We start from the raw sequence: 15,455 nt of genomic DNA, 5'->3' as shown, positions 1-15,455 counted from the left end.
TCACAAACAGTTTTAAGCGTTGCTGGTGCCCATAACCTGTTAGAAGTTGTGATTTGTATGGAGACTGATAAATTTTGATGAAGAATTATTAAGGTATACTTAGATCAACCTAAAGTATAAATCCTTTCTACAATGCTACTTTGTTATAATCTATAACTTCAACAAAAAGAATTTGATCCTTCATTCCCTGATATCCAACTTCGTCTGAGTTACAGAGCCAAGCGAATATCTCGGAATTTCACGAGCAAACTTTTTCCAAAGATGTAACAAACCTTGAGTACCTTGTTCAAATTTCTCAAAAAAAAAGAAGATTTTCCGAATCAAAAAGGATTTCTCAAAATAGTCCGTGCCACAACATCAGGAATTTATTTTAACAATTTTCATTCATCCGCATTTTTATTACAAAATTAAATTTAACGACAACGGAAAACCGACCGTGTTCACTCTATATTCAATTTGTTTTCAATTAAATTCATGTTGCCACTCATGTCTGCACCAGCAAATAATATGACAAACTGTCGCCTTCTATTATTATTTTATGAAATATTGTAACGTTCCGTTTATCGCAATTTAATTGCATGTTATGATCCATAATTGTTTCAATTTAAATCATGTTGCATGTTATGTTCATCGTCCATAATTCGACATTTCAGGTCTATGTGCAAGAAATGTATTTCGATCCGAAACTGTAAGCAACAATTGAAGTGTACGAATACGTACAGTAATACACCTTTTTTGTGTGATATGTACTTGATAAAATGCTTATAAAGCAATTAGAGAAATTTGTTCTCCATTACTTATTGTGGCAGCATTGGCATCATTGGCATGCAAGTTTGCTGTAAGACATTTGTTCCATTGGAGCTGTTTCATTCTCTCAGCAGAAAAGTTTTGGAATTTAATTCTTGTTTATTGTGACATTAAAATTAAAGAGGAAGATCGAATGTCTCTTAACTTGGAATATTTTCTGTTGCTGTTGAGCTACGGAAAGTTTGCATTCCACCGCATTCCACACAATAAATACTGAATCTTGAATATCACAAGACCTAGCAGACGCATTTGCGAAACTTAGTAAAAAGGAAAAAGTGCATGGAATTAATTGCAGACGACGAGCAATACCGTTGGAAAGGTAGACCGATATTTCATACAACATCCAAAAGTGTAGGGGAACTTAAGGTCATTGGCTTATATCCTCTACTATTCCTACTATTCCTCTAGGCAGAGAAGAGCAGAGCAGGGATAGATATAGATGACGAACCGGATAGATATAGATGACGAACCCACAAAAAACATTTTCATATCCTGGGACAAAATTACAGAATTTTTCTCGTAATTTGATACATTTGCATGAAAATGTTCATATGCGTCTGTTGTGGACGGCAGATCTAAGGCACTTCCGGTTGTCGCCCTCACTTCGGGATACAACTCGCAAAATTGACTAAAATCGACCGTCCACAGTAAACGACTAGTTTTGGAATATGTGTTGTGAAAATTCTATCTTTCTCAACCCGATGACGAGAAGTGAAATTTTCGTTGAGAAAAGCGTTACTATTTAGACACTAAATGTGTATATATAATAGTCACTCGAGGGTGCAAGAGTTGTATACAACTTTTTTTTCAATAATGGCAACGAAAGTTTTACTTTCCGTCTCTGAGTTCAGATAATAACGTAGTAAGTCGGGCTGTACCCCAATTGAGGGTCAGTTCCTTGTGTGATTGTGCCTTACCACTCACCTGGTTGGCCTAGCGATAGCGTAATCTAGGATGCATAGCAATTGAAATACATCACTCACTAGGTAGGTAGAGTGAAGTCGGAGTCGTCACTGATTCCAGAAAGTAACTATTTCTCAACTCTAAGTAACGTGATTCGGAGAAATGGCAAACATTTACAATCCACAAGTAAATCAACAGAATTCCCTGATTCGAAAGAAGTTCCAATTCTTTTGCCCTCATTATGGTCTCCGAAAAATGAAATGTTTGTCAATGTTGAATTACTGACCAAACAACAATATTTTAAATGAAATGTTTCATCGAAATTCAGGTCAATTGAACGAGATTCGCTTACTGTTTACAACCGAATGTCCTAGAACTATATTTTGATCGAATCGATGATGAAAAGTCAGCAGAAAATGAATCGAAACCTTAATAAAGAAATGCGGAAGTAATTAATTAGGTCGAACGTTAAGCTAAACCTGACCTTATTGATTGTAAAGGATTTATGTAACGGTGTAACAATGTCATAAGTATTGAGTCTTTATCAATTATCTAAATACGGAATGCACGCATCTTCGAAAATTTTTCCGGTTATTCGATAATGAGCGATAATGACTGCTGAATCCACAGTTTTCGCTACTATAAATTGATGTTAGAAATTAGGTTTCGATTCAGTGTATATTCGAAGACGCTACCGTTGAAAGCAAACAAAAAATCAAAATGAAATCCTTCGTATTGTGTTGTGTTTTAATTTACTTAAGTGCAACTGTTGCCGACGATACCTCAACCTCCAGCTCAAGCGAAGGCTTAGAATGTCTCGGTTTGTATTTAAAAAGTAAAGGAAAAATAGAGTTCCAGAGCTCCGGAACCAAGAAAGGGTCTCTTTGTGCTGACAACTTGCCACTGGCCATGCGTGCGTACCGAGACGAATTCGAATCGAAATTGAGAAAGGACCATCCTAACGAAACTGCTTGTGTTATGGAACAATTCGACAAGAACGAAGTTATGGACATTATTATGATGAAAGTTTACAACGACGAATTGAAGGCTACCAAAGGAGAAGATAAAGACATGAGTAAGAGTAGTGAAGAAGGTGACAACAACGACAACATTGGAACGAAATGTGGGGTAGACGTGGACAAAATCGAGAAAATTATGACTTCAGTCTTCACAACGTCATCGGAAGAAACAATGTGAAAGAATTAAGAGAGAGAAATTGGAGCGAAAAATGAGAAAAATAAAAAGTTTCATTAGACACTTTCGGTTTTATTTTTATTTTTATTTGTAACCTGTGCACTGCACCTATATCATGCTTTTGTAACGTTTGTTTTGCGGTCCTCGTTTGCTGTTAATAACTCTATGTTGTCTCAAACAATAAAATTTTTAGGACAAACAAAAAATTGTCCGACGCACTTCAAGCATGAGTCATATCTGAATAGAGTACTGAAACAGGACAGTGTATCAAACAAATTTTGGTGCTGTAAAAAAATGTGGAAACTTTTTTCATTCAAACAAGTACTCCTGTTTGAAAGCTACCATTAGAAGCACTGTCGTCTGAAGTGCGTTGATTTAAGGCAATTTCACTAGTAGATCGAGTTGTCTTATCTGTATAATAAGTTGAAAGCCGTTAAACAATTTCTATTCTAACACCACTCGTAACTTATCACTGTCACAACTCTCCAACCGTTCCAAAAATTTTCCTCATCACTAATTCCAAAGCTGATACAAACACTCAACCTACAAAAATCAAAAATGGAAGTAAAATTTTCTTAAAAGTAAAAAAATTATTCGGAAAAGAAAAATGAAGTTCCGAGATACGTCCAAGCAGTAGTAGTCAAAGTGTTAATTATAAGGTAAAAAGATGTATCTGCCTCTGACTGATATCCATATTTAATAACAGAAACAATTTCACGTCTTGACTTTTTCTTATAAAAATATCAATCAAAATCAATTAAAAATTCATAACGATAGATTCTTTCCATCCGAATGATGATCAATTAACCAAAATGTGCTCAACACACACCAGCTTCCACTCCATATTTATTCATCTTCTATATGAAATGATCATCAGTCGACCACACAGTATATGTTATATCCCATGAGATTATTGATATGGATATATATGTTCGTGTATAGACATCTCACTTATTATTTCTTATTATTAAATTATTAATTACAAATTCAATTAACATTGGAAGAGAAAAAGTATTATTTTTTTTCATATTTTCTTTCTTCTAAATTGAATTTCTTTGATTAGAAATCAACTTACGCTTTTACATTATCATTGCCAAGTCAACCGAGCATTAATTAATTGGATCGAACAACTGTTTGCTTTTTTGTACAGTGAAACCTTAAAGCAAAACTAACGAATTTACTAATTTTCGTTTTATTCGCAAGGAATGATTTTACGGGTAATAGCCAGTCGCGGCGCTTTGAGTCTTTTATAAGGCCTATGCCTCCCCCTCTTCCATTCCGAACGATCCGTTGCCACTTGTTGCCAATTTGCGCCTGCAATTCGCTTTATACTATTATTTCATCTCTCTGGTGGTCTACCTCTGGGTCTTGTTTTAGGTAGTCTCCAGTTCATGATCTTTTTGGAAAGACATGTTCATCTACATTTTTTTCAGCCCTAGAAGGATTCTTGCGAGGATAGCCCTAGAATTAAATAAAAAAAAAAATTGCCTGTCTTGTACAAGTATGAAAATCCGGAAATTTGACTTGTCAGTCACGGCAGACCTTTATAAATAAATAAAATAAAAAATAGTTATTTGTTCTGCAAGGGAAGAAAAGTTGGAAATTGCATTTCGGTGGTGTTGTCACACGAGAAAATGCAATTTCGAAGTTTTCTTCCCGAGGTAAATACAACGTTTTTCAAAACAAAGGCGTCCGAAGTTTCAGCGGGAAATTATATATTACACACTTGTCACGAAGAAGTCGAGGCTTGCCGAGACTGATAGTGACAAGTGTGTACTCTATTTTATCACATAAGCGAAAACGAGAAAACAACATAGACCTGAAGTGTAATTTTTGAATTAAACTTCTAGTTAAGTAATTTTGACAGTCGAACACCGCGCGTATGTGATATAGTTATTTACGTATCTGTTCTGGACGGTAGATTTTAGGCAATTTCGCGAGTTGTAGCGACAAGCGAAAGTGCCTAAAATCAACCGTCCAGAACAGATACGTACACAACTTTTCATGCAAAGGGCCGAAAACCAGAGAAAAATCTGAAAACTCCCTCATTTTCGGCCCTGAAGCATGAAAAAGTTAGTTACGTATCGATTGAGGAGGCCGAAAGAGTTACGTATTAAGTTTTATATGCTGCCTATTGGGGACGAAAATTTAAAAAATGTAAGCCCAAGGGCCGAAATTGACAGAAAAATGTAAGCCCAAGGGCCGAAATTGACAGAAAAATGTAAGCCAAAGGGGCTTATGTATCTGTCACTTTCGGCCCGTGGGTGCCGTGTGTTTACATTTTTTTCTTGCGGGACGAAAGGAAGCATATAAAATAACTATTGTTTCATTAGACACCAAAGCCTTCATTTTGATGCCAATTTGGATTTTCTACGATGTGTGTCTGCCAGGGCTAACAGTGGTAACACCTTTTGAGAATTAATATTCTCAAGTTTTGGAGTTTCAAGAATTTTCACGAATTTTGAAAACTTTCAAGAGTTTTGATATTTTTCAGGAAACCTTCGACTGCTCGCAAATGAAAGTCGTTGAACAAATGTTTATCGTATCGGTTAGCGTAATAATAATATTGCAAAAAATTCAAAGCGTGATGATTCACATGAAGCGTTTAGTGTATACTACCGTAGTGTACAATCCACATTTTTTGAAATACCATTCAAAGAAACAGCCAAATCTTCAACAAAATTCCAATACTATCAAGACCTGGCAATTCACAAGTTAAAGTTTCACATACATCAAGCATATCAATACGAAAGTTATCGAATCTATTACTTGATTGGTAATATTGCAGTTAGACCGAAACGAAATCTGTTCCTTCATATATTTTAACATTTATTTTGTTATATACCACGACAGTAGTAAGGCCATTTTGTTATTTTTTGTCGTCAGTACCTGTAACAGATGATATTATAGTGTTACATGAAGAATGGTGCCAGTCGAAAGGCTATGTTTCATAAATTATCGCGGGGGAGTTGGTTGTGAACAGCCAGTTTTCGGAGCGCTTTATATCGAGAGTTTAACATATCATCCAGTAGCATTAACTGATGGAGCACTATGTGACCTTCAAAGGTAATATTAGTTTTAATCTCGGCTTCGTGACCAAGTATTTCACCTTCAAAAAAATCTTATAATTGTCGGTATACCCTTTAAATGGCTTCACATGTTATCACTGTTTCAACATTACCAATTTTACTACTTGCAGGTTATTTCATGGATTCGAGGTGATGGTGAGAATACGCTTAATAAATTCACGGAAATACCATTGGAATGCGAAGCTGCTATCAAAGACCATGAACAAGAGTTCGAGAAATTTTATTTCATTTCGGTGGTAAGTTCACGTCTAGGACTTTAGACACCAGTTAACGTTGATCGTCCATTTTAAACCATTTCCCTTTACAGAAACATCTCGCCAAGGGCAGAGATCTACAGGACGCTTCCATCGATGCGAATGCACTGCAAGACAGTTCAAAGAATTTGAACGAAAATCTGGCATCGTTCAGCGACCGATTGGAAACCACACGTGAACGTATCGAAGGTGCAGCTCGCCTTCATCATTTACTGAGTCTGCACCTGAAGGAAGATGATGTTCAGAATGAAATGCAACGATTGGCGGAGAAAATTGGTGCGGCCGGTTTGGTGGAACGGTGTAAGGAGAACAAAAATATAAAGACGAGTACACCGCAACGACAAAAGCACACAGCAACGGATGAGACGTTTTGCCGATGCTGGCCGAACGAGGAGGGCACCAATCCGGTTGTATTGGCACAAACAATGGATGATGTCCATTTGGAAAGGAATCTCCGAACGACATTGCAGGATGACGACGAAGAGGATCACTCCAAAATGGCTGACAGTGGATTGGGTGGTTGCGATCGATGTGAGGAGAATGATCAATTGGTGCGCAGTTGTTCCTGTCAGAGTTTTGAAGATCAAACGTTGGCCTGTGGAAAGAGGTTAGTGAATTTTCGCGTAAGGTTACACTTGAGACAGGAGAATTGACATCCGTTCCCTAAACAGTAATAACAGTGACGATCTCGAAGACGACTGCTACGAATCGAATTCCAAGCAGCTCGACTTTCAGGCACCAATGCAACCAAATGCGCATTTGTACAGCTATGAATCCAGTCTCGACTTGCCGCCATTTGAAAATTGTTACGGTTTGGATCCGAAAACGCAAAAGTAAGTTCCGATCTCGTTCAAATATCTGACTTTTTGTTCTGAATTTAAATTTTCTGTTCGTCAACACCTACAGAACGCTTCTGTTCATCATGCGAGAAATGATTGGCACAGAACGCGATTACGTTCGGTCGCTGCACTACATCATTGAAAATTACACCGAAGAATTGAACCGCGAAGATATTCCACAGGCTATGCGCGGCCAACGGAATGTAATTTTCGGCAATGTGGAGAAGATTTGCGAATTTCATCAGCAGCACTTCCTGCACGAACTGGAACGGTGCGAGGGGAATCCGTTGAAGGTGGGCGCTGCATTTTTGGAACATGAGTCCAAGTTCTATCTGTACGCTTTGTACAACAAAAATAAACCAAAAAGTGATTCGCTGATGAGCGAGTACGGATCGAGTTTCTTTAAGGTTTGTTCCATCTTGGAAGTTTTTCAATTTTGTTCCAAGATTTGACCACCAAATTCGTCCTTTTTCTGCAGTCCAAGCAAATCGAGTTAGACGATAAGATGGACCTGGCCTCGTATCTGTTGAAACCGGTGCAAAGAATGGGAAAATACGCCCTACTTCTGCAGCAGTTAATGAAAGCCGTGACCAGTGTTCAAGGGCCAGTTTTGCAAGAAATTTCCGAAGATGTGGAGGAGCTACAGCGAGCGGAGGAAATGGTTCGATTCCAATTGCGACATGGAAACGATCTTCTGGCCATGGATTCGTTGAGAGATTGTGATGTAAGTTCATTACTTTCGTGGCTTGTTAACATGACAATGTCTAGCGGTTCTGTGCTAATTTCTCGTTTCTCAGGTCAATGTCAAGGAACAGGGTCGGCTTCTGCGTCAAAATGAGTTTCTTGTATGGCAAGGACGCGGTGGTAAAAAGGCACTACGTCAAGTATTCCTCTTCGAAGAGTTGGTTCTGTTCAGCAAGGCACGTCGCTTTCCCGACCATAAAAATCTGGATATTTACTTGTACAAGAACAGTATTAAAACGTCGGACATCGGTTTGACCGCTCACATTGGCGACACACCGAAATTCGAAATTTGGTTCCGCAAACGAAAACCGGAAGATACGTGGACGCTGCAAAGCATGTCGGAGGACATAAAGAATGCCTGGACTGAAGAAATATCAAAACTGTTGTGGAAACAAGCCAAACGGAATCGTGAAATTCGAATGGCCGAAATGTCGTCAATGGGCATTGGCAATAAGCCGTGCTTGGACATCCGACCCAGTCAGAATCAGATCAGCGATCGGTCGATAACATTCTCACAATTGGAAAAAGGTATGTGGGGAAGACACCCGTCTGTGCCCTGAGACAATTTGATGTCATTCCTCTTTTACTCGTCACAGCACCAAAATTCCGGAACTCATTTTCCGGAACTCTTCCCGAAATGAAATCAGCCAGACGACCCAATTCACTCATTTCGCTTGGATCATCGTTTTCGTCCGGCACCAGTAGTTCGTCGCTATGCACGAGCACCTCGTCGAGTAATGGAAGTCATAGCCGCAACACTGGCAACATGACATTGGAATTGATCAACGAAACGAAACCGTTGCAGACATCGGGCCATCTGAGAAAGCATCAACGATCGACCACACTTGTCAGCCAGTTATCAATGGGTTAGTTCATTACAATGGGAAAATGGTCGCAGATTTGACTAAACGAAAAATTATTGTTTTCAGAGAGTGGTATCATTGCCGATATGTCTATGTCCCCCGATGCCGAGACCAACCACGAACAACAATTATGGTCGACACGGAAATCGAATTCTTCAACCGCATCCACTACACAACAAACAGACCAAAAACCTACAGATGAAACACTACTAAGTACAAATAATATGACAGATCCATACGCAACTGTTGATTCGATTGCCGTCCATCTCTAAAAAAAAATGTTTTTTATTCAAAAGTTGACAACAAAATGAGATTTCATTTCGAAATCAAATTAATTTTAGAACTTTTTCGATCTATGTATGCGCTTACCGGTTGTTTGATAAGTTTTGTTGTGATTTGAATCAAGTAAAAGTCCGGTTTTCATAGTCTGTGGCACTCATTTCTTCGCCGAAATTACAATTTCTCAAAATTTCTCAAAGAATTTCTCAAAAATAGTCCCTGTTTGAAAGGTGTGGGAGGAAACTTCTGTTGTCGAACAACTTGTTAGTGGTAAAGTGAGTCTAATCAAGTGGGTAAAACGGATGTCTGATGACTTTAGGATTGAAAATTTGAAGTTGTTGTCATCGTATGTAGAGACAACTGATTGAAGAGGCTACATCTAAATTATTTAAGTGACCAAGGCAGGTCTCCTGCCTTGAAGTGACCTTTCATTAATCTAACGAAAACATTTACTTCTGAAATTCCACGGCATCATGAGGTAGGGCCGGACTGGGTAAAGAAAATTTGTAAAAATCCTTTCGTTCATGCAAACAATTAAAAGTCCTTTTGGACCAGTCTGGACCCGATGAGGTCATACCAAGGTTGTTTATACAACCTTGGGTCGTACAGATTATGATATACTGGTTATCAAGGCTGTACACTTTGGGGAGAACACGCATTTCGCCTTTTTTTAGGTACGCGGAAACACATCCTTTCCATACAAAGAAATTCAACAAAATTGAATCTGTATGACACCCACGTATCATAATCTACATTGGGAAGTTAACAATCTTGCTGATGATCCCCTACTACCTAGACAAAAAAAAACACCATCGAACACATCACGTAACCTCGTGTTTGGTGAATTTGCTCGGAAAGGGAGCATCAAATAAGATGGCGGTGTTTTTCCAAGTTTGCAGCCGTGCAATTTACCATCCAAATTTATTTGGAAAGGAAGTAAATAAAGTTAACGAAGCGTACGTACCGCAGAGGACAAGCATGACTCTTTTTGTATCACTTAGTGTGAAACAGATAGAAAGTTGGTTTCTTCTTCTTGAAAGTTTCAGAGTTTTCGTGAGGGGAAGGCATTAGAGGCCTCGTTTTATCTAAGTGACTTCAACAGATAGATACAAAAAATTGTCCTCTGTTAGGTTTGGCACACTTGTGCTATTTTAAGTCCCCATTGGCAAGAGGTCATTGCTTATTTTTGTAGTCTGTGAGAGGTGGTTCTGGTTTTAAAAACATTAGTTTCCTCCTGCTAAAAATTTGTGAATTTAATTTAAATTGCAAATCGCTTTGAAAGCTTGGTTAAATTCTTTTTACGAAATTCACTATCTATGAACACCAATTTATTATCCTATTTGTTACGGCCAGCAGTATAGTGTGAGTTTCCTCAAGAAAACAATCTTTTTCGTATGAAATACGAAAGAAAAAATATTATTTCGTTCGATCGGGATATTGTGTGAACCTATGGACGTCAGACCGGCGCGACAGTTTTAAATCTTAATTCTATTAAGGAAATGGAAAGCATTTTAGCCATTTTAGTGTTTATAATAAAAGAAGAAAAAAATATTTGTAAAAATCTATGGAAGCTATATTGATGAAAAGAAAAAACTAGAAAATAAAATTTAATTTAATTTTTAATCGTAAGACTTTTGGAAAGAGAAATGCATGTATCTTAACTGTCGGAAAATAATAAAATCGTAAACAATTTTACTTCTAAGTTCGATCGTTACATTAAGTTCCATTCATTTTCATTGTTTTTTGTATTTTTGTCACATTTTGTGTCGAAGGAGCTCAGATGAAAAACACTTAACTCCCTTTCAATTTTTAATTATATAAAAACAAAAGAAAGAAAAAAAAATGAAAATTTGTTTGCAGACGTTGTGGAAGAAAATCGAATTGAAATCTAAGTTAACTTTACGTACTAACACAATAAAGCCACGCTGTACACGTGCTATATTATTGGAATAAATAAAACTTATTTAACTAATCGAAGCTTTTTCAAACGATTTCAAAAGGAACAGAACTGGAGAACTTATACTTACGGTCAGTTGAGTGAACGTTTGGTACAGGTAAAACGTTTTTTTGATTTAGCATTGCTTTAATCATTGAGTTCTTTCTGTGTAAGCGTACTGAGCACAAACCTTTAATTAAAAATTACTTTACGTGATTAGTAACATTTTTACGGAGTTGTTATTAACTAAAATCGGCGTCTGACCGTTATTATGTTACCTTTCAAATAACAAAAAAAAATCGTGAAATTTGATCAAAATCTACTCGAGGTAGAGGCAAAAAAACATCACCTACACCATCTCCCATGGCCAAGGAACCAAAGAACTTTGCACACGATCCAGTCAACCGAATTTCATGAACTTATTTTTTCCTGGTTGATGTGGTACCTTTAGAAAGCACGATTTTAGATTTTTCAGAGTCCCTAAGGTTTTTTCAAATTTTTGCTAAAATATCATAGCCTGGAAACACTTTATAGACTGGGAACATCGAAGACTTTTGAAACTCTAAAAAATGTCAAATTGGGTTACCATTCCAAGGTTCTGAAAAAACAGGTTAAACAGGTTGATCACAAAGGTGGTGGTACACAAATTTGGGACAATTAGAATTTTTTATATGGAAGACATCACAAAAATTAGAACAAAAGCGAACTCGACGGTTTTCGATGGACCTTGGGGTCCTCTATAACCTCCCAAAAGTGCCTTTCGAAAAAATTTCAGGGAATCGAAAAAATCGAGAAAAACCGAAAAAATTGAGGTTAAGTGTAAGCATTTTTTCAATGTTCGACCAAAAGCCGAGTTTCTAAAATTTTTCCTGAAAATTTATTTTTACCCCATTTCAGATACCATAAAGTATCCAAAACAGGTTAAAAACAGAAAAAATATTTTTAATACGCGAGAAATCAATTTTCAAAGTCAAAATTTCATGGAAAAACCGACCTCAGCGAAAGCAAGTTCTGACTTTGTACCGCCATATCGAAAGTCCGTATCTCCAAATTTTTGAGGAAAGTGGCTTAAAAACATCTTTGGACTATCCTGAACATTTTATAAGCAACATGTGATAACTTTCCATCGCAAACAAAAAAGTTTGTTGCATGTCAAAAATTCCATTACACCAACGCACTTCAAGCAAAAGTGGTACTCTAAATAGGGTACTGAAACTTGACAGTGCTCCATACAAAATTTTACACTGTAAAAAGAGTGGGGATAAAATTTCATACAAAAAGTACTCTATTTGGCAGCTGTCATTAATAGCACTTTTGCTTGAAGTGCGTTGATTACACCCTAAAAAATCGCTGCTCTGCATAAATTGACGCTCGAAATATTCGATGAGTTTGTTCGACAAACTTTTATGAAAGCATAGAAAATTGGATGCAAATGATTTTTCATGAGTTTATGAACAATTATCAATGGCTTTCAGCTATTTTTGTCCAAAATATAATGAAAACCAATTCTGCTGAAAATTGTGAGTAATTTATGATGCAGTAAATGAGAGGTGCTGAATGTGTTAATCAAGAAAAAAAAAAAGTCGATAAACATCGGTTCTCTGTATCATGAGCTAGAGTCGTCAGAGTAAGTATCAATCCTGCCATTCAGCCGTAGAATGAAGGGTGCGGTATTTTTTCATGTATACTGGGTGAATTTTAACAACTTTTATCATTGTTTCGTGTCTTGTTGAACTGAGCTCCATTCGGCATACTTGAGGAAGTGACATGATTGTTCCTAGACTTCTAGCACCTCTAGAGCTTCTTAACTTTCATCGAATTTTTTGATGGAACTGAGTTGTGTATGACATATTCGCAGATATGGCAAGTTTGGTATCGTTGTAAAGCTTAGACTGCAGGCTGATCAGGCATTATTGTTGTGTTGCAGACAGGATCAACCTGTGTATTACAGATGAGTCCAAGTTTCGCTGAGGATGGTGAAAATACAATTTTTCAAATATTGAACAATTCAGACAAATTTAGCAAAATCCATTCTCAGTGTTTAATAGAGAAGCGAATCCTCTACCAATATCGCCATTCAAAGAGTTTCAAACTCTCTTTACAATTTAGCGTTGTGTCGATTCGTCTTAAATCATTATTCTAAGGAAAAAATTGTTCTACGGTATAACCAAAGCACCTAGCAGGTTAATAGAGGTTTTGGTATAACTCTAAGATGCACCGATTTTCTTTTTATACGTAAAATATCGAAATGGCTGTAAAATGGGTACAAGTGAGTGTCGTGTTTTGTAAACAAAATAAATTTTATAAAAACATCGACGGATTTTTGAGGCATACCGTAGACCAATTTTTTATTTAGAATTGCGTCGATTTAAAATAACTTACAAGAAGTTGCCCCGACTAATTAGGCATTGAAATATATCGACAATTACTTTTCATTCAGGAACATGGTCCGAATTGAAGTGTATCAAAATATTTTGTTTCTGGTAAACTCTCGAGTCGCTAGCAGAGTATGTTACTGAAACCAGTAATAATATTGTCAGAGATTCGGTTGAAGGCTATAAACAAGCGATCCAATTTTTTTTATGTCTCTGTGCGGTAAGACTTACATCATGCATCAGCTCGGAGAGACCCATCTTTGCATCGACACATAAAACATTATATGCATCAATATTTAATTCCTACCAGTTTCTCTCCGTTGCCTCTAAAGCAATTTACGCGGTCGTTCAATAAACAGTACATTTTTCGTCAGCACATTTGTATGTTTATAATTGCAGTTCTGAAATAAATTAGATTGATAATGTTTGCAATATCGTAGCGCAAAACTGCTTACTGGGCAACTGAACAATCCGATACATTTGTTCCATTAAGAAATAACTGTTTCATTGTTCGTTCAGTATTTCTTTCGACTGCTTCCTGAAAATTTTGTGTGTAAGTTTTAGTATTAATTTGTTGCAAATTTACCCCGTGAAAAAATCATTCATACGGCAATAGCATAGGAAAGGGTGGTAAAAGTGTACAGTGTGCTATGCTGTCATATAGCCTTGAATAATATGTGATTGTGATCAAGTTTTTGAAAGAACAGGTTAAGGACACTTTCGAGTTGATCACGAAGGCGGTGTGATCAAAATTTTCCTGTTGCGCCAACTATGTTTGGAAAATTTTATACGACAATTTCAACTTAACAATATTTTTTTCAAGTTGTCAAGATTTGTGTTTCACCCGCCTTCGTAAGTGTCTTAACCTGTTCTTTCAGAACCTTGATTGTTATGTCTTTTTCTGTGTCATTTTGGTGTGAAACACTGTGTGGCTGAACGAATTTTAAATAAACGTGCAAGTTTCCATCCGGGCTTTTTCATAAGTGAGTTGGGGAAGGGAAGTGCTTTTCAAGTAAACAAGTTTTAGCAAATACCTGGTGCTGGTTCTCAGAAACAGCTCAGGGGATTTTGCTAAAACTTGTATAGAGGTGTGCGCCGCCGAAAAATGTGTGATTTTACTAAAATATTTTCAATTTTCTAACTTTAGACTTATTAAATATTGCCACGAGTTGCCTATTAATTCTGATAACGTAAATGTAGATTTTGTACGGCTTGAGCCTACATCCGAGATTTCATTTTGTTTTTTTTTTGTACTAATTTTTGAAGTTGAGTTCACTGGAACTGCATTTTTTTTCGAAAGTAAAATTTAATGAATTAATTAATTTTAATTTAGAAATTTTTTTAAGGTGAAAGCAAAATAAAATGATCGAGTCTGGTTTCAATTGAAATTCAATTGTCAAAAACCGGACTCAATCATTTTATTTTGCGATCATTTAGGGTCTAATTTTCAAAAAAAGTCACTTTAAAGTAAGCTATACGATTTGTAAGGTGTTTATTTTTTACCTCAGTCCTTTCAGTTATTTTTAATTACAAAAATTTTTCATTATTTTTCACTAAAAATTTCTTTTTAATTTTTGTTTCGGCTAGCCGACTCACTCGCCTTAGTCGAGGTAAATTTTGCTTCGGCCAGTCGCCGCCGATTCACAAACGCTCGGCCAGTCGCCGCCGATGAAAATTAGGTCGGCGCACACCTCTAAACTTGTATACTTGAATAGCACGTTCCTCCCCCAACTCACTTACGAAAAACACTTGGATGGAAACTTACATGTTTATTTAAAATTCGTTCAGCCCCACTGTGTGAAATAAAGTCTAAAATTTATGTCTAAAACTCCATTACAAAAAAATCAGTTTCAAATTTGTCAAAATAAGTTGATATTTTGACTTAGAGGTGTGCACCGCCGATTTTACGCCGGCGCGCCGCCGATTTTTTGCTATATTTTCGGCGCGCCGCCGCCGAAAAATAATAGCTCACGCCGCCGCCGCCGCCGATTGTATTTTCGTCGCGCCGAAATTTTATACGTTTAGTGCTTTCAGCCATTTTAATGGGCGGCAATATAAACTTAAATTGAGAAATCTATACAAAAGTGTGTGCCTGAGTACAAGGTTTTAGCAAATGTTTATCTCTCTTAATTTATAAGTCAGGTTTCTATATGCGTAGAAATGAGTTTTTGG

General features: G+C 36.9%; 1 protein-coding gene across 4 annotated transcripts in view; it reads left to right on the top strand.

Annotated features, from left to right (window-relative positions):
• Nucleotides 1-10,944, top strand: part of LOC119073049 — a 243,173-nt gene extending 232,229 nt beyond the window's left edge. For all 4 annotated transcript variants that reach the window (XM_037178363.1, XM_037178364.1, XM_037178370.1 and 1 more), the window contains 8 exons: nt 6,104-6,229; nt 6,301-6,854; nt 6,919-7,080; nt 7,154-7,493; nt 7,565-7,810; nt 7,884-8,358; nt 8,427-8,696; nt 8,760-10,944. In XM_037178363.1, coding sequence (XP_037034258.1) covers nt 6,104-6,229; nt 6,301-6,854; nt 6,919-7,080; nt 7,154-7,493; nt 7,565-7,810; nt 7,884-8,358; nt 8,427-8,696; nt 8,760-8,965 — 2,379 coding nt within the window. In that variant the 3' untranslated portion in view covers nt 8,966-10,944. The remainder of the gene's footprint in view (nt 1-6,103; nt 6,230-6,300; nt 6,855-6,918; nt 7,081-7,153; nt 7,494-7,564; nt 7,811-7,883; nt 8,359-8,426; nt 8,697-8,759) is intronic.
• Nucleotides 10,945-15,455: the final 4,511 nt, after the last annotated feature.

This window comes from Bradysia coprophila, chromosome II (genome assembly GCF_014529535.1).
Source record: "Bradysia coprophila strain Holo2 chromosome II, BU_Bcop_v1, whole genome shotgun sequence".
NCBI lineage: Eukaryota > Metazoa > Arthropoda > Insecta > Diptera > Sciaridae > Bradysia > Bradysia coprophila.
This window is presented reverse-complemented; position numbering and strand designations above follow the sequence as displayed.